This window comes from Peromyscus californicus, unplaced genomic scaffold (assembly GCF_007827085.1).
Source record: "Peromyscus californicus insignis strain IS unplaced genomic scaffold, ASM782708v3 Scaffold_3__1_contigs__length_106647218, whole genome shotgun sequence".
NCBI classification, from domain to species: Eukaryota; Metazoa; Chordata; class Mammalia; order Rodentia; family Cricetidae; genus Peromyscus; species Peromyscus californicus.
The window spans coordinates 91,480,466-91,500,223 of NW_026294551.1; the positions used below are offsets into that span (position 1 = coordinate 91,480,466).

A 19,758-nucleotide genomic window follows, 5' to 3' on the forward strand; every position below is an offset into this window, starting at 1 on the left:
GGCTCTCCAGAGAGAGAGCTTGGGCATCATGCCTCACCCTCCAACTGCACAGAGCGAAAACAGAGGCCCAGGCAGGACTCATGCTGACTGTACAGGCAACTCTGGAAAGCAGTTAGGTTCACGGACTTTGAAACACCAGGGGCCCAAGTCTGTTAGTTACAGATATATGTCCTTGGACTTGGCTTCACCTCTGGGAACATATGGTTTTTGTTTTTATGGGTCTCACTCTGTCGGCCAGGAGCTCCTGGGCTCAAGTGATCCTCCTGCCTCTGCCTTCCAAGCAGTTGGTACTACAGCTACCGTACCTGTTCCTCCATTTTCTTATACATAAAACAGAAAGACAGACAGACAGACAAGCAAACAAGCAGTCTCCAGGAAGCACAGTGTTCTCTTTGAACCCAAGATCCAAGTCAAGACCACAGTCCTGGACTCCATCATCTCCTTTCCAGGCCTCAGTTTGCCATCTGGGAAGTGGGCCTGTAGCCAGTGCCGGCCTCAGTGCCTGGGGGAGGCTCCGTGCCTGCTCCTGTCAAGGTCCCCTTGCTGGGGGCGGGGGTAGGGGGCTTGGTGCTGGCTCTGCTTGTCATTCGTCTTTAGCTCATGGTGACTGAACTTCTGGAAGTGATTTGGTACTCAGAGCAGACAGGCTTGTGACAGATCTGGCCTTCAGCAGTCACCCGCCTGTCTGACTCGCAGCTTGCTCCCCTGTTGCCTGAGAAGGGCGTTTGCCTTCCAGGTCCGAGTGGCAGTGGTCAGCGCTGGCTGTTTGTTGTTTGTTTGTTTTCGGTCATCGCTGTTGCAACATCTCTGTTGCCTTTTGGGAATGGATTGATGCCTCTGCCAGACTCTTAAGGAATCTGATTTTGGCACAGTGTCTGCACGGCCCCTCCCTGGTGGGCTCTGGCTTCTGAAATCTGAGTGAGGCACTGGGCACTGACTGAGTAGTCTTGGTGTTGACATTGGCTCCTTGCTGAAGGCCCCCGCCCTTTGGTCAGTGCTGCTTTTACAGTGTGGGCAGAGCAGGTTCTGTGCCCTCCTAGAGAACATTCCCCATCCCCCACAGTTACAGGAAAATGCCTTTTTTCAGGAAACTCAGGAAAAGGTGACATACAGCCTTCTTCACCAGAACCCTCGGCACTGAAAGTCAGTGATGAACGGGTGGCTTTTGCCTAGCTCATTGTGGTTGAGGTGCTGTGGTCACCTGACCCTCCATCTGCCACCCCCAAAGGCCTCACCCTTCCTCTCTGCCTCTCCAAAGGCCCAGAGGCACCTAACTAAGTCTCTTCTAGAGAGAGACTCTCGCCGCTCATCTAATAGATTTTTAAGGTGTTCTGAACAAGTGTTTGAAATTGAGTTCTAGAGAAAAGAACCCCTCCCCCCTAACACACCCACACCCTGCTGATCTGGGCTCCTGGGCTGGGTGCTGGAGGTCTCAGGACTTCTGGTCTGAAAAAAAATTTGGTGGAGGAAGACTGGTCAGTGGTAGCGAGCAGGCTTGGGAGCAGGCTTCCGGAGGTCCAGACCCACGCTGCTACTTTGCTCTTGGGGCCTTGCCTCAGTCTCCCCATCTAACTGCACTGTCCTGGAGGATGGTTGAGATAGCATACCTAAGGGGCATAAGCCAAGGGTGAGCAAACCCTGTCTCCCCATAAATGAACTGTCCTAATCACTGTAGGTGGCCCGGGGCTCTTGGCCACTTAGGAGGACCCCAGCTGAGAACAGACGGGAAAGTGCCCGTTTGCATCCTCCCCACCACTTCCTTCTTGAAGGCTCCATCTCAGGTTCTGGGGCCATGCCCATCACAAGCAGCCACCTGCTCCCTCTTAACAGGATTGGTAGCACCTCTCCATCTAGACCTTAATTGCTGAGGCCAGGGAGAGGGTAGCTGTCTGGGTATCACCCTACATGGGTCTTGCCTGAGGCATAGCAAAGGTCATCAGGTTATAGAGGCTTCTCAGTGCAAACACAGGGATTGTGTGGACGTGTATAGTCTAGAACAATGGTTCTCAACCTATGGGTCGCGACCCCTTTGAGAGGGGCGTCTAAGACCAACAGAAAAGAGATTCATTATGATTCAAAATAGTAGCAAAATTACAATTATGAAATAGCAACAAAAATAATTTATGGTTGGGAGTCACCAAAACATGAGTGACTATTAAAGGATCACAGTGTTAGAACAGTTGAGAACCACTGCCCTAGAGAATGTGGAGAATCTGTGACGGCAAATGACCCAGGTTCAAATTCCAGGCATGTGTGTCCCCTCTCTGGACTTGGCCTTGCTTCTCAACCTTGCAGCGGGAGTCTGAGCTGCAGGTTGCTGTACCCTGACCCTCTGGGTGAGTGTGCATTGTCACCCGGGGGGCCGAAGATGCACAGGAAGGGCTGTCCTGGGTGTGCAGAGGTCGCAGTGGGTGAGAGGCACAGCACCCCCAAGAAGGCATGGGTGGAACATGGGTGGGGCACGGGTGTTCACGGCCCTGGGGTGTACCCACTACCCCTGTGCTGCTGATGTCTAGGGCCACATCGTCACAGTGTGTCCTCTGTCAACACTGTGAACACGGCCCTTGTGAGCACCGGAGGTGGAGGTGGGGGCGGAGAGAGGGTAAAGTTTCTAGCAGCTTCCTTTGCAGCTTGAAGGACACCAAGGGGGTTGTGGGTCTTGCGTCCTGTTTGGGGGGGCCCCCTTGTGAGGTGGCGTTGCCTCCCCCTTGTGAGGTGGGGGGGTGGTGGCGCTGCCTCCACCCTCCTGCTTGCCTCACTCTTTCTTTTTGGAATTTTGGCAAAATAGAGTTAATAACATGTTTATCACATTAGCTTTTCCAAGGCCCACAGCTCCTAAGTGACTCCAAGGCTTTGTTTTATTATTTTATTTTATTTTTGAGACACCGTCTCACTATATAACTCTGTCTGTCCTGGAACTCAGTGTAGACCAGGATGGCTTCAAACTTGCAGAGATCCTCCTGGATTTATGGATGGTTGTGAGCCACCATGTGAGTGCTGGGAATTGAACCCAGGTCCTCTGCAAGAACAGCCAGTGCCCTTAACCACTGAGCCATCTCTCCAACCCCAGAGAGCAGCATTTTCAAGGCTCATTTGTCACAGTTGTGGCATTTTGTGGTGGAACAACAGACTATTGTATGGATGCGTTAGTTTCTTTGGTAGCCCTCAGGTGGGTCTCGCCCTTGGCTGTGGGGATGCTGTGCGGTGTGCTGGCAAGTTGGAACCCCTACTTCGGGCTCCTTTGGCTCTGAACCTGTAGTGGTGTTGCACGTATATGATGGTCCCTGGAGTAGGGTGCTCTGTGCTGGTCGCTCGCTGCATCCCGCACCCCTCCAGCTCTCCTTCTGTACTGGTCGCCCGCTGCCGTCCCGCACCCCTCCAGTTCTTCTGTACTGGTCGCCCGCTGCCGTCCCGCACCCCTCCAGTTCTTCTGTACTGGTCGCTCGCTGCCGTCCCGCACCCCTCCAGTTCTGTACTGGTCGCCCGCTGCCGTCCCGCACCCCTCCAGTTCTCCTTCGCACACCCTCAGCAGCTCCTGTTACGGTTCTGTTTCCTGACTGTGTCATCCTAGCTGACAAAAGCTTTCTCTCTTTCTCATCAGATAAGAAGCGGTGTTCTGCCCAGGTGACATGTAGCCAGAAGGCAGTTATGCCGTGATACATGGAGGGAACCCCCCCCTCCAACATGCACATATACACGAACCCCCTCCACAGGCACATGAACCCCCACATACACATACACAGGAACACACACATACATACACACACATACACACACACACACACACACACACACACACACACAGAGGTATATGCACACAAAACCCTCCTACACATACACAGAAACTGCCCAACACACACAGAGTCACATGAATCCCCCCTACATGCACATATACAGGAACACACACATACATATACACACACAGAGGCACATTCGTGTGAACCCCGGCACATGCACATGAACCCCCCCAACAAGTACATGCACATGAACCTCCCTACATACACATACACAGGAACCCCCCCCAACACACACACAGGCACTTAAACACAAACCCATCCTACACACACACACACAGGCATGCACACACACACACACATACACACACACACACACACACACACACACACACACACGCACACACACACACACCGGCACATGCACACAAACCCTCCCCCCCCCCCCACAGGCACATGCACACAAACCCCTCCTACACACACACACACACACACACACACACACACACACACACACACACACGAACCTTAAACAGCGCACAGTGACAATGCTCATGAGTCCTCTGTTTCAGGCTTTTCCTGGCCGGCTGTCAGGAATAGTTTTCCTCAGAGTTTTTGTTCTTCTTTCTTTTCATTTTTGTGTTATAACGACTTTATTTTGTGTGTCTGTGTGTAGGCACTAGTCTATTTTTGTATGTTTCCCATAGCATGGTTATATCTTACTTCCTTACTAAGCACATGGAATGTTCTTTCTGGTCTGGGCTCCCCTCTGTCGACACCTCGTGTGCCCGGCCATTGGTGGGAAGTGTCTGTCAGGTCAGTGTCTCGGACCCTTAGATATCCACCTCTGTTTTCACACTTGTTTGGGGGGCGGGGAAGCCTCCCAGGGCCGTCTCCTGTCCAGCCTGTCTTGTAACCTTCCTTGTCTCCACTTTCCAGGCCAAAAACAAGGAGACCGGTGCTTTGGCAGCAGCCAAAGTCATTGAGACCAAGAGCGAGGAGGAGCTGGAGGACTACATTGTGGAGATTGAGATCCTGGCCACCTGCGACCACCCGTACATCGTGAAGCTCCTGGGGGCCTATTACTATGATGGGAAGCTGTGGGTAAGAGTGTGCCCCCCGCCCCCCCCCCTGTGCTTACTCAGCATCTGCTCTGTGAGTCAGGGCCACAGCAGGGAGAAGGTGGAGTTGGCTGCTGAGTCCTTGGCCCCGCCTTCTCACACTAACCCCACTTCCCACACTCAGGCTGAGGCCACAGAAGCAGAAAAGTGTCCCCAAAGTCTGTGCTATCCTTGAATCCTGTGCTGTAGCATATGAGCTAGAGAAGGCTGGACCCGTTACCAACCCTCCGTGAGTGGATGGATGAGCATCCCTCATCTAGAAATCGGAAGCAGTCCAAAGGGTACTGCTGCTCAGAGCATTTCCGATTTTATACCGTCAGCTGGGGAGGCTTGAGGCAGCTCCCCTGGGGTAAAGTCTTTGTGTTTGCTAGGTCTGAGGTCCTTCGAGCCTGAGCACGGCACCCCATAAGGAATTCTCACCTCATGGTGCCTTGGACATGGAACACTCCAGGATTAAATGGGTGAATTCTGGATGAATGCCCAGAGGCCTGGTGTGGACAGGGTGCCTGAATGCTGATCTTGGGTCCTTTGCAGGACTCACATCTCTCCCACTTCTAGGCTCTTCCCTCCTGAGCATCACCCTTGGCTCCTGCAAGGGTCCTGGGACCTCACTGGCTTCATAAGATGAGGCAACCCTGCATAAACCCCTGTCAGCAGGTTGACACCCCTCAGCTGGCAAAACCCAGATGCCCTAGAATGTACATCTTGCTAAACTTGTTTTCTGCCAAGTCTCGTGTGTGCGTGTGTGTGTGTGTGTGTGTGTGTTCAATGGTGGGAATTGAGTCCAGGGCAAGTGCTCTACCACTGAGCTAAATCTCCAGCCCCGTAGCATACATATACATCTATGTATATACACACATACGCTGACACATATGTAAATAATCCCCCTCTAAACTCTGGACACCAAGGAAGCGAAGTGATATGTGTGTAAGAAACATCTCCAGTAAGTTCTGGGTGTGGCTGGCAGTGTCAGAACCTTGCAGACATTTGGAGGCATGGCTGAGAGTCCTCAGGCGCCGGACATCTCAGCCATTCCTGGGGCTGTGTGAGCCCAGGTCTTGCCGCTGTGGGAGGGAGAGGTGGTTCAGAAGCATGCCTTGTTCAGAAAGGCATGTTTCAGGCGTGGTGCTCACTGCTGTGGTGGCTTGGTGTGTTTGGAGGGGTTTCCATGTCTAGTTAGGTCTCAGAACACCGGGGAGCTGGGTATTGGCCAGGAATGCTTTGTCATTTTTCATGCCCGGTGGGAAGTAGAGTCTTGGCTTTACCGTGACAGACTGCCTGGCTTACTGGGGCTAAATAGAGAACCCTGGTTCCCTGGAGAAGGAGATCGGCTGCTTAGGAAAATAGAGAGTTCCCAAGGCTCCATGCTCTCACCTCACAGGCAGGAATGACAGCCAGCAGGAGGAAGTCACTGCTGAGGGACAGGGGCTAGCCTTCCCAGCTTGTGTTAGGCTGGTGCCCATTGCCGGGAGATGCCCGAGGAAGGACTTCTTAACACGAGACATTTAGTTGGCATGCAGCCCTAGAGGTTCAGGACCGTGGTGCCAAGGTTGGCTGGGCTCTCACGATGGGCTCAGGTCAGTGGGAATCATGGAGGGTTTTGTTGAAGAAAATCTCAGTGATTTTGGGAGCCAGAGAGCTCCTAAGGTCCCAGAAAGGCTCTCCTTCCTCATTAGTCCCTTCTTAGGGCCTGTCTCTGTGACCTCATGACTAGTCTCCGCTCTTAAAGGTGATGACATCTCCCGTTAACATCACCACACTGGGGACCAGGCTTTCAGTGCCTGAACTCTTGCGTGGGGGTACACACAGGCCATGGCATAGCTCCCCCTACCCTGGGCTCTGTCCCCTGTCACTCCCCCCACCCTGGGCTCTGTCCCCTGTCGCTTGTATCTTTCTTTTTACTGCTTGGAGCATCTCTTGGGGGAGCCACTTGGGCAGGAGTGGTGAGATAAAATCCACACAGCCAACTTCAAATTTCTAAAGTCCTGTTTGTCCCCCGTCCCCTGGGACCCTGGAGGTGGAGCAGGACAGGGAGAATCACTAGGTGGTCTCTCTTTTCCAGAGGAAGAAACAGAAACAAGGAGAGGTGAGCCTCCTGTTCAGAGCCCACGGTGGATGAAGCCAGACTTCATGTTTTCTCTGTCTTGATTCATGGGGACCGCTTTCTGTTGTGTTGGTTGTTGTTGTGTTTGTCGTGTTTGTGTTGGTTGTTGTTGTGGTGTTTGTTTCAGAGCTTCAGTGTTCTTCACTCATTCGGCAGAAAATACAGCAGATGAACAACAGACTTCAGCTAATGTCCTGGAGTCGCTTTGAAAACTATTTTTCTAGGGCTGGATGGCACTTGTTCTGCAAGTCTGGGGACCTGAGTTCAGTCCCCAGAACTCATGTATGGATAGGGAGGGAGTGACTCTCAAAGTGCCCTCTGAACTCCACACATGCATCATGGCATGTGCATACACACACACACACACACACACACACACACACACACACACACACACACACACACTAATAGTAGTAGTAATAGTGATTGTTTCTAGGCAATTAGAGAAAGAAGAAATGACTGATGTCACTTGGGTAGTTACTGAAGAAAAATGGGAAAAGCAAAAAATGAAAACTGCTTGAATTTTTTCTTTCTTTTTCTTTTTTTTGCCAGAGGACCCACTGGTAACATTAGAAATGTGTTTTCTTTCTTTTTTGTTTTTTGTTTTTTGTTTTTTTTTCAAGACAGGGTTTCTCTGTGTAGCTTTGGAGCCTGTTCTGGAACTTGCTGTGTAGACCAGGCTGGCCTCGAACTCACAGAGATCCGCCTGGCTCTGCCTCCCGAGTGCTGGGATTAAAGGCGTGCGCCACTCACTGCTGCCCTCAAAATGTATTTTCTAGATGTTTTCATAGTAGAGTTTTAAAATAAGTTAGGGTGCCATGCCTGCTACTGTGTGTTTGCCCTTTTAGTTGAGACACCCTACACCATCACATCACCATCCCTCCCCTACCCACTCTCTCCCCATCCATATCACTCCATCCATCTCTCCCCGTCCACATCACTCCATCCATCTCTCCCCATCCACCATCCCTCCATCCATCTCTCCCCATCCACATCCCTCCATCCATCTCTCCCCATCCACATCCCTCCATCCATCTCTTCCCATCCACATCACTCCATCCATCTCTCCCCATCCACATCACTTCATCCATCTCACCCCTACCCACTGTCCCACATTGGTGGAAACATCGGGTAGGCAATTACAGCAAATTGGGGAAATCTCTCCCATAGGCCTCAGATGCTGACAGTTCTTAGCTTTTGGGTTGATGAAAGCTAGGGACCTGTTTTTACACTCCAAAAGGATTTGAGTAGTACTCACAGGCTCTTAGGTCACACACAGAGGTGGGCAATGAATGGCTTTTTAAAAGGGCCAAGATGGCCTAAGATAATTTGGCTCTGGAGCTGCAACATTCAAACTTCCCCATTCACTGAAGTTCCAGCCCGTCCGTCAGCTCTTATAGAATGGTCAGTGTAGGTGTGACTTCTTTTGGCAACTTCATAGCGTCGTTGCTGCTCTTGGACTGGGGTGACCCCTGGGGAGAGGTGCAGCTGGTACAATAATTGGAGACCATATTGTGCAAGGCCTGGATGCCAAGGGGAAGATTTTACATCTGACCTTATCGAGGTCAGCCTTCAGACCAGCAGGCTCAGCACCTCCTGGAACAATCAGTCACGTCGGTGATGGAGCCCCACCTGGCCCTCCCCAGTCATAAGCAGGGTGCTGCCCAGCAGCCTGTAGTTTGAAAGCCTTCTAGGTGAGTCATGGTGGTTGACGTTTGAAAACATCTATTTTAGGCCTTGGCAACCCAGTTGCAGTTTTGCTCAGGGGAAGTACATTCTGTGTTGTAGGAAAACGTCAGCTTTGGGGGCAAGAGGTAAAGCATTGGGTCTTGTCGGGAAGCAGTTCAGAGTGGACCTGGCCAGAAGCCTAAGGATGTGATGTAGAACACGGGGGAAGGAGCATTTGAACTGTGCCTTTCAGGATGCATAGGAGTTAGAAAGAAGCAAGGTATGAAACCGTGTGGTTCTGAGATTGAAGTTTGGAGGCCACACTGTGGGGTGTGGGGCCACACCTCTGTGGGGTGGCTTGAGGCCCAGGCTTCCTGCGTGGTCTCGGGAGCCAGCTTTCCCCTGTAGGTGTGTACCAGAGCTAGTAAGGGCTGCTCCCAGGGCTGGACACTGAGGAGCTGGCTGTTCGCCGAGCTCCTGCATCCCGAACAGGCGAGATGGACCTTCCTTGCCCCAGAGTAGTCCTCTGCCTGCCGTCTTACAACATGAGGCCACTGTCTTCCAGAATTTACAGATTAGCGCAGTCCCTTTAGCCGCTCCTCATTTCCACTTCTGCTTTTAAATATTGAATGGTACAAGTGGTGGACAACACACACATACACACACACACACACACACACACACACACACACACACACACACCCGGCTCCACATGCCTTGAAGGGCAGGCTGCAGACCCATGAGAGCTGTGGACACTGCGTCTCTTGGGTTCGTTTCTGATAGCTGTGTTTGAAAGGGCAGGTAGGGGTGGGGGCGGCGAGTCTTTCTTAAATTAGAATTTTTTTAATGACTGGTGGTGGTGGAGTACGCCTTTAGTCCCAGCATTTGGGAGGCAGAGGCAAACGGATCTCTGAGTTTGAGGCCAGCCTGATCTGCAGAGTGAGTTCCAGGACAGTCAGGGCTACACAGAAACCCAGTTTCAAAAAACAAAAACAAAATATTTAACCCAGTTTAAAAGGCCATTTTGACATATGATCAATATAGAAGTTATTAGCAAGACATTTTTGCTTTTTTATTCTGTCTTCAAGTCCTGTGTGTGCTCTGTCCTTGTGGTACATTTTTAAAAGTTAAAAGATTTTAAGCTTCCTAGCCGGGCGGTGGTGGCGCACGCCTTTAATCCCAGCACTCGGGAGGCAGAGCCAGGCGGATCTCTGTGAGTTCGAGGCCAGCCTGGACTACCAAGTGAGTTCCAGGAAAGGCGCAAAGCTACACAGAGAAACCCTGTCTCGAAAAACCAAAAAAAAAAAAAAAAGATTTTAAGCTTCCATCTGAAACCCTTTATCTAGTCATATGTTACAAAATTCCCATAGGATTCACATCCCAAGTGTCCTGTGTTCTTCAGTGTGCCCAGTAGCTGAGCTGAGTGGATTTGAACATTTAACTTAGCTAGAAGTGAGTACAATGGCCAATGGTCGGTTTCCTCCTTGAACCAGACAGGCCCCTGGCTTCCCAGTTCATCCACCATGGCTGACCATGGGCCTTGGCCATGTGTTTGTCCCCACCACCCCACCCCTAAACCAGATGGCAGTCTCTGGGCCTCTCTCTCAGAATGCACCGGGCCTCTCTCCCAGCAGACAGCTTATCTCTTTCCCAGCGTGCACTGGGCCTCTCTCCCAGCATGCACTGGGCCTCTCTCCCAGCATGTACTGGTTAGAACGTTGGGAGGGAAGCTGTGTTCTGGGTGTGCACAGAGGCTCTTTGGATGAAACACTCAGGCTTCTAGCTAATGCCCATTTCTGTTGTGTAAATGTTCCCATCATGGTCAGTTTCAGGGGTCATGCGGTGGGACTGACACAGTCTGGCAGGTCCCTGGTCTCCCCGGGCTCAGAGTCTTCGAGTGGAAACACACTCTAAAACACAGACGTGTGTGGGAGGACTTGAGCAAGTGAGGTGGAGCAATGCAGTGGGGAAGCGCCCCAGACATAGATTTCTGGGGTGTGGTCAGGAGCCAGGGCCTGCAATAGGAGAACACCTACCTCCGGGGAAGGGGCAGGGACATTGAAACGGATCCCAGAAGGCTAGGTGGAGGCAGACCTCTGCAAGTTTGGTAGCAACAGTAGGAAGTTCAGAGGTCCTGAGGCAGGTGCTGTAGAGGACCAGACTGGTGCTGCCTCAGCTGGAGTCTGGCTGAGAGTGAAATGAAATGGGACTAGGTTGTCCACAGCGCCTGTTCTAGCGGCTGGGAATTCAGCAGTGAGCAGGCAGCCTCGTAACAGGGAGAACAGCTAATTAGGAGGTAGCCCCATTATTTCTACAGCGCTCATGAGTGTGTGGAGGCCAGAGGTCAGTGTTGCTTACCTTCCTCAATCACTTTCTGCCTTAATTTTGAGGCACCATTATTCACAGAACCTGGATTTCGTTGATTCCGTTGGGCTACCTGGCCTCTGAGCTTCGGGGATCCACCTGTCGCTACCCCTTCCACGCTGAAATTGCAGGTGCACAGACCACCGTACCCAGCTTTTTATGTGAGTGCTAGGATGTCCTCATGCCTGCTTGGCAGACTGAGTGAGCCATCTTCCCAGCCCCAGTACTTGCAGCTTTAAAAAAAGATATCTCACTTTTTAGACATTAAAGACACTTATTTAAAAAGAAGCTTTCATATCACCACCTTAGGTGAAAAACTGGGTCCGTTGCCATAGAAATAAAACAAAGATGTTCTGTTGTGGCTGAGCCCTTTGCCCTTATGAAAAACCTTGGCTTGGGTCCTGCTCCATTGAAGGCCCCCTGGGAGGGCAAGCAAAGACTGAGGAAAGACAACCTCAATACAAGGTGACACTTCCGCCCTCCTGCCAGGCCCCCGTGGGGGAATGGTCTTGTGGTAAGGACATCTGGCCAGACCAAGCCACACTAGGTCAGGAGGGCTTCTTGCTTGGGGTGGGATGGTGAAGGACCAGAGTGACTTGTCTGTGTCACTGTGGGGTGGACAGGCAGAGCCTGGGCATGGTGCTCTCTCCCCCACCTCGGAGCCGATTTCTCATTGCTCACTGTGAACCCCATGTTTTTAGCTGTGGAGTCCTCTCTTGATGAAGCTTCCACAGACATCGTGTGGGAAGAGGGACACTGGCTGCTGGAAGCCACCCACCCACTCCTTCCTGTGTGGCCCCAGAGTAGGACCTGAGTTTTTGAGACTGTTTAGTCTGCACCAGGGTCAGCATTGGGACTATGGGCAGTTTGGAGCAGACGAGCCTTGCTGGGCTGTCCTGGGTATGGCAGGCTTGGCACCACCCCTCACCTCTATCCAGCAGTGCCAGGATACCTTCCTTCCAAGATCCCAAGTTGCCTCCAGATGTTGCCAAGTGTCCCTGGACAGATGGCCCTGGGTGAGAGCCAACAGTCCCTCCCTCCCACAGCCTTTTACCGCTGTGGTGGGGAGACACCTACCCTTGGTGGAGCAAGGACACACACTGGTAGCCCCAGGCCACGTGTGCCTGCAGATACACTTTGCTTGGTACGGCCCTCAGACTGGGATGTGCCCCTCAGTTAGCTGCAGACCTCAGTATCTTCTGCTGTCGGCCTGCACCGATTGTCTTAGGGTGGAAATGAGAGGAAATGAAGTATTTTTCATCCCACATTTTTACCAAAGCTGAAGTGAATAGAGAGGACCTAGAGGACGTCTTTCCAGAAGAGAGTGCCAAAAGCCACTTCCTCCCACAGCGCTTCCTCCTAAGGCCTGAATGCTCAGAAGCCAGGAGGCCTGCCCTGGGGAGTCCCAACGAGGGGGTGTGTGTGCGTATGCTTCCGGGCACAGTTCAGAATAGATGACTTTGAATGTTCTAAACACAGAGTGATAACTGTCTGAGGTGATCACACACCTACCACAGTCCATAGCATAGTCCCCAATATGAGTGAAGTAAAATAAGTCAACCAAAGAGAAAGATGCTCCATGTAGCCCAAGGCATGCTGAGTGGGAGTGGCGATGTGTGTGTGTGTGTGTGTGTGTGTGTGTGTGTGTGTGTGTGTGTGTGTGTGTTGGCAGGGGGAGGCTGGCGCTGAGTGACTCCCAGGACTCAAGCCTATTGACAAGTACCTCTCTGCCCCCACCCCTCCCTCAAGGTCTCTATTTCCTTCTCCTGACTCAATGACCTGACAAGAGGTGCCCCCTCCCCGGGCAGCTGGGTCTGTGCCTTTGATCCCACCCTTTCTATTGTTGAATGAGCCTGCCCCTTCTGTTGTAATTCTTAATTCTGGATCCCGTGCCATCTGAATGGCCAGGGCAGTCCTTCTCAGGGGTCTGTGGCCCCAGGGCAGGGGCACTGAGTGTCTGTTCCTCCTGGGCTCCCTGATAGCACTAACTTCTGCTTACCATTTGAGGCTCGCGCTCTCTCTCTCTCTCTCTCTCTTGAATGTGCTGTGGTCACACAGGCCCCTCTGTCCTCTGAGGCAGGTACATTTCCTTTTGCCATCCCCATTTTACACATGGGCTCCTGGAGGCTCAAGGAGGGTGCTGTGGTTCGGGTGAAGTTTGTCCCCTGAGGATTCAAGTACTGGGGTTTGGTCCCAAAGGTGACATCGTGAAAGGCGGGAGAATCTGTAAGAGGCAGGCCCAGCGAAAGGTGAGTAGGTCCTTGCGGGCCTTGGAGTGCGTAGCTTCCCACCAGGAGCATGAGCCTAGCTGCCCCAGCCTCTGAATTAGCATGAACCTTCCCAAGACAGCACCTTATGCAGGAGAACCCAGACGGCTGACTTGGCTCAGCTGACGGTGGTTCTATCCCTAAGGGTCCCCATGCAGCAGCTGAGCTTACCTGCTCTCACTCCAGCAGGGTCCTGCTGAGCCTGACAAGGACCCATAATTACAGTCCAAGGCAGGAAGCCAGGCAGGTGTTACTCCTTCTGCTCTCCTGGATTTTGGGGTATCCCCTTTTGTTGGCCACTCCCCTGCTGTCCTCTCAGGAGGCCTCAACAGGGTTGTCCCCGAGAGAACCTTTACCCCGTGACCTCTGCCCCATTGTGAAACTGCTTATGTGGGTCTGACATTCCACAGGCCAGTCTCATGGGATTGACACCCACCCCCTGGAGCAGGCGGGGCCATTCTTCATTTATCTGTCATTGGTTCACACACAGAATCAGTCATAGTGTGTCAGGAAGTTTTAGGTGTTGGGGACATATGTTTGGAGCTGGGCTGGTCACTGCAAGCGTCCTGTGAGGATGCGACTCGGGTGTCACTAGCCACATCTGCATTTGGTACACTTTTACCCAACACTAGCTATCCCTTGTGTCAGGCATCTGACTGTGACCTGGAGGTAGGTTCTGCAGTTTCCCAAACTTGACAGATGAGGTTGCAGTTTCTGAGATGAGCTAGGGGCAGAGGGGCCTGCCCCAGGTGGAGGCCCAGGTACATCCTGGCCACACAGATGCTTTGGCTCCGTGAAGACTGTGTGCCGTGGGAAGGTGTGGAAACACTGCACGGCCCCTGGTTATTCTCTGGTGGGACACGGGACCTTGCCCCTGCGTACTTCTCTGGCTCTGTGAGCTGGCAGGTGGTATCAGCTTGTTGTACCCACTGTCCCATGTCACCACCCCTCTCTTGTGACAACCCTGCCTGCCTCTCAGGGACTCAGTGCTAGAAAGCCTTCAGTAAATTATATAATCGGGAGCGCCAGCTCTGAGCAGAGCCTGCATATTATATCCTTGATAGGGCTCTTGTCCCGTGTGCCCTGTCTGAAGGGTTCCATGTCCTTGTCCTGAGTCCTTGGTGGCCATGCCTGGGAATAGGCCTGGTTTATTCTTTTCTGGGCCCAGTACTGTTTCTGGCTAGCCTTATGAAATGGTGGCTAGCCAGCCAGCCAGCCAGCCAAAGCAAATCCTCCCTGCAGAAAAGGGACTCCCTTGTCCCTCCCTAGAGAGCTTGAGCCCTGCTCTGACTTCTCATTTCCTGCACAGCAGCCAGGACCCCAGCTCAGGAGACTCCGAGCCTGCAGCCGGGATCCCTAACCTCTGGGACAATCTAGGAGTGAGGAATGTCTGCACTTGAGTCACCCCAGGGCTATTGGCGGGATGCCTTGGGCCTGGGCAAACACCTTTGGGTATGAGCACAGAGCGGGGGTGGCTGAGGGCAGAGTAGCATCACAGAACTGCCGCCTCCACCCCTGCGTGCATTCAGGAACCCGCCTTACTGCCTCTGACTCAGGCCTCATTCCAAGGCTGCCAGGGCCAGGGAAAGCTGGATTCCTAACCCAGGCTTGCTGCAGGGTGGTGGGTGGAACTGGCATAGAGGAACAAGGCCGGTCCTCGGAAGCCTAGTGGGTGTAGGCGCCCTACTCAATGGCCATATTGTTTGGCGACTCTCGGAGGTGGGGAGGTTCTGGGACTCCACCTACAGGGACAGGCAGCTGATGGACTAGGCTGGGTTTATGTTGACTCTTGCTTTTTCTTTTTTTCTGTTGACTTCCTCCTTCAGGCTTTGGTTGACTAACCATGAGCTTCTGTCTCCAGCACTGTGTTGGAGAGCCTGGAGGCCCCCAGCCCTTGACCTAGGACTAGATGCAGTTACTGGCCTTGCTTCCTCAGGGAGAAATGAGCCCAGAAAGGTGGCTTGTTCATGGCTGGCCGCAGGGTTCAGCTGTCCCCTATGTCTTAGAGTAACGTCAGCTTGAGTTTATTCCTGATTCTTCACTTATGTGCTGAATGGCTTTGGGGCAGCCCCTTACCCTGCCAGACCTCGGTATCCTCATCTGTACAGCAGGGTCTGTACAGAATGACCGCTCGTGGCTTAAGGAGTGTTTATAAAATGCTTAGCACAGCTCCAGGTCAGTGATTCTGCCCTAATTTCTGGACCTCTTAAAGCCATTCCGCAGACACATGTTAATCATACACAGCTAGCCCTCTGTACCTATGGGTTCGACATCGTCTGTACCGAACATCTTTCCTTGTCAGCATTGCCTGAATGGCACAAGAGAAGGACCATTCAGCCAGCATTTCCACTGAATTAGGTGCTGTCACTCATCTGGAGTCTTTCAAGTACGTGGGAGGATGTGTGGGTTCTGCGTAGACACAATGCCATTCAGTAAGGGACTCGAGCATTGGTAGATTTCTATCCATTGGGTCCTGGCCAGATTCCCACAGACTGATGGACAATTGTATGAGGCCCAGGCTCTGCAGAAGGGTAATACCAACCAACTTTCACAAACACAAACTGCTTGTTCTGTGATAAAGTGACTGCAGTCACGCGGAGACCTAAACTTGTTGACACTGCAAAGGGTCTTTTTTCCAGACAGAGAAATAGAGGCTCAGGCCGAGAAAGGGTTAAGACAGTTTGTGGGATGTCAGTGGCCCTCTGTGGGGCCATGTCCAGACCCCCTCATTGTGCTCAGGAGTTTCACATGTATTGGTCAGCTGAGCTCCTAGTCTTGGCCGGTATATGGTAGTGGCCTCGGGAAAGGCTAGGGGTGGAGGAGTATTGAGGCCCGGAGTCCGGCAGGTCAGCAGGGTGGTGGCTCACCTCTGGACGGTCTGTGACTCAGTTCTCTCTGGGGAGATGGTTAGGGCTGTGGCAGTGCCTGGTGGGGCTGTCTGGGTGCTGTAAAAGTTAATGTCTAAGCCCTGGAGTGGCCAGGCCACTCTTATCTGGGCTGGGACATCCTGGCCTCTTATCTCGGAGTAAGCAGCCTGCTCAGTCCCTGTGTAGCATGGAAGGGCCCAAGGATTAGAGCCAAGAGGCTGAGGGGCCCGGTCTCTCACTGACCCAGAGCCTGTGACTCAAGCTTCCTGTGGCTTCCTCCTTGAGGCAGAGGAAGGGGATGGATGCTCACTAGATCTCTCACAGAGCCCACCTAACTCCTCTCCCCTGCCCCCATCCTGGTTCTGGCTCTGCTACTTGCTATTTGCATGACCTGACTCTGAGATTCAGGTCTCCATATCTAAAATGTGAATAAAATATCACCTACTTTTGATCATAGGAGGTGACATTTATCAGTACCTACCTACCATATATCAGGCATGTGTGCTGGGTCCCTGCTACAGTGAGCTCCACCCCCTATCTGAGAGGCCAGCCTCTGACAGGGAAGCTGCTGAAGAGCAGTTGTGCACACAGGGCATTTGCTTAGGGGATGGCATCAGAGAAGCACATCAGCTGGGTTAGGTGTCATGGAAGGGCACCTTGAGATTGGCAGGGTTAGCCAACCTGGAAGTCGGGATGGAGTGGTAGAGCGTGTGGAAGGTCTGCACACTTGGAACTTACTGTGACTTAGCTGGCCAGCTGCTTGGGGTCAGCATTGAGTTGGGAGGGGGAGTGTGGGGTGGAGATGTGAGAATCTGCATTTCTGGGTCCCCCAGCCCTGCGCATGCGCAGTTCCTGCTGCTTCACATGCACAGCTCAGGGCAGCAGAGAGGATGCTGTCTGGGAAGGCAGGGTGTAGCATGAATCTTAAATGGTCTTATTGATAAAATCAAGCCCAGAGCCAGGTATTAGGGTGAACGCTGGAAGATCAGAGAAGCAGAACAAGCCACAGCTTCCTCACCTCACCAGTTCCTCAGCTGATCCTGTTTCCTCAAACTGGAAGCCTCTGAGTCCTCATTCAAATGGATCTCATCTGAACTGTTGCTAAAAGCCTAAAAGCTTAACCAGCTCTAGTTCCTGGTTTTCACACCTTATATACCTTTCTGCTTCCTGCCATCACTTCCTGGGATTAAAGGCTCGTGTCGCCATGCCTGGCTGTTTCCAGTGTGACCTTGAACTCACAGAGATCCAGGCGGATCTCTGCCTCTGGAATGCTAGGATTAAAAGCATGTGCTACCACTGCCTAACCTCTATGTTTAATATTGTGGCTGTTCTGTTCTCTGACCCTAGATAAGTTTTTTAGGGTGCACAATATTTTGGGGAACACAATACCACCACAACAGGGTGTCTTTTAGAGTGACTCATGGGTGCTAGGGTGTTCTGCCGGTGATTAGATTGCCCAAGAATGTACAAGGCAGTGAGGCAGGGATGGCCTGTCACTGCTCTATCCCTGTTCTGTCATGGTCGCTGAAATAGCACCTGGTACAGGGCCCGAGCCCCATGAATCTCCCATCCATTCACAAATGGCCAGAGCAGTGGAGCCCAGAGGCCCCAGAGCCTGCCTCATGACAGCTGTTTAGCCTAACCAAGGGCAGTGTGGTCCACAGTGGTCTCCAGTTTCCTTGGCCTTCAGCCACACAAGGAAGCTAGTGACTCCAGGCTGTTGTCACATCCCCCATCAGGCGCCCTCAAGCAGAGGTCGCTAAGGCAACAGGGATCTCCTATGTACTGAGGAAGGAGACCAGCTGTGCTGGGGACAAGCCTCCAGCAAGAGGGGCTAGGAACAGCTAGGGCCTCAGTTGCTAGAATTACCACCCACATCCCCGTGTGGGGAGGCCGGCCTTTGCTTGTTTGTGTTTTGTCTTACTTTCTTGGTGCATGTGTGAGGGTGTGTTTGCGTTTCTGTAAACATGCTTACGAAGGACAGCGGTCAGCTTCGAGTATCTTCCTCTACCCCGCCCTCGAATCACATGCCTTATTTTTTGAGACAAGGTCTCTCCCTAACCTGGAACTCACTGATTCTTCTAGACCAGCTAGACAGCAAGCCCCACAGATCCTCCTGTCTCCATCTCCCCAGTGCCCAGTCTGGGATTATAAGCATTCATCACACACCCAGTTTTTTGTATGGGTGCTGGGGATCTGAACTTGTCATGTATGTACAGCCTGCACCTTACTGACTGAGCCATCTCTCCATACCTCCTTGTTTTTTCAAAACTTTACTTTTTATTTGAGGAAGAGACATCACATGGGATCCGCCCTCTTAACAAAATTTTAAGTGTAGACTATACATTGCTGGGGCTGGAGAGATAGCTCAGCGGTTAAGAGCACTGGCTGCTCTTCCAGGTTCAATTCCCAGCACCCACATGGCAGCTCACAGCTGTCTCTAACTCCAGTTCCAGGGAATCTGACACCCTTACAGATATACATGCAGGCAAAAGCACCAATGCACATAAAATAAAAATAGTAAGTTGAAAAAAAGAATATACATTGCTGTTGATTATTGCTACAGTGTGGACAGCAGGCTCCAGAGCCACTCAGCTTGAGTAACTGGAGCTTTGTGTCCATTTAGTAGTAGCCCGCTGTCTACAGCTGGGCAGCTGGTTCTGCTCTGGGATCTGTGTTTGTCAGTACTGGGTCCCTGGCATAAACGAATCTGCAGTATCTGTCTTTCTGATGCTGGCTCCTCTCTCTTAGCGCAACATCCTCCAGGCGCATGCCTGTCTTCTGCCATACTGCAGGCTTTTCTTCTTTGTGTGACATACTCCGTGTGTGTCACCCATCTATCATGGACACATAGCTTGCTTCCACACCTTGCCTTTTGTGAATGGTGCTTCAGTGAGCGTGGGAGTATTCACAGCTTTTTGGGACCCTGGTTCCAATCCTCTTTTTTTTTTTTTTTTTGGTTTTTCGAGACAGGGTTTCTCTGTGTAGCTTTGCGCCTTTTCCTGGAACTCACTTGGTAGCCCAGGCTGGCCTCGAACTCACAGAGATCCGCCTGGCTCTGCCTCCCGAGTGCTGGGATTAAAGGCGTGCGCCACCACCGCCCGGCCCAATCCTCTTTTTTTTGCGGGGGGGGGGGGGGGCGGGGGGGTTGTTTTTTTGAGACAGGGTTTCTCTGTGTAACAGGCCCGGCTGGCCTCGAGCTCAGAGATTTGCCTGCCTCTGCCTCCTGAGTGCTGGAATTAAAGGCCTGCACCGCACCACCACACCTGGTTCTAATCCTTTTAGGTAAATGCCCAGATGTTGGATAGCTGGATCCTATGTTCCATTTTAGATTTCTTGAGAAAACCCACGATGGCCTTGAGCTCAATCTTCCTGCCTCAGCTTCTTGAATTCTGGTCACCACACGACTCCACGCTGTGTTCTGTAGCAGCACCTCCACATTGTGTCCCCTCTGGCAGTGGGTCAGGGTTCCCTTTATGTCCCCTCAACAGCACTGATAGCGATGTCTCTGATAACAGCAGTCTGACAGGCAGGCTTTCCTGGTTTGGCTTGTACACTTGTCTTTGGAAACATATCCGTTCTGTCCTAGCCAGTCTTGGTGGGGATGTTGGAGTATCTTTTGCTGCTGGCTTC

General features: G+C 52.2%; 1 protein-coding gene across 1 annotated transcript in view; it reads left to right on the forward strand.

Annotated features, from left to right (window-relative positions):
• The window catches only part of Stk10 (serine/threonine kinase 10), a 100,031-nt gene that overhangs the window by 18,202 nt on the left and 62,071 nt on the right, over positions 1-19,758 (forward strand). Inside the window, exon 2 of the mRNA XM_052758993.1 lies at positions 4,674-4,838. Within this exon, the coding sequence (XP_052614953.1) occupies positions 4,674-4,838 (165 nt within the window). The remainder of the gene's footprint in view (positions 1-4,673; positions 4,839-19,758) is intronic.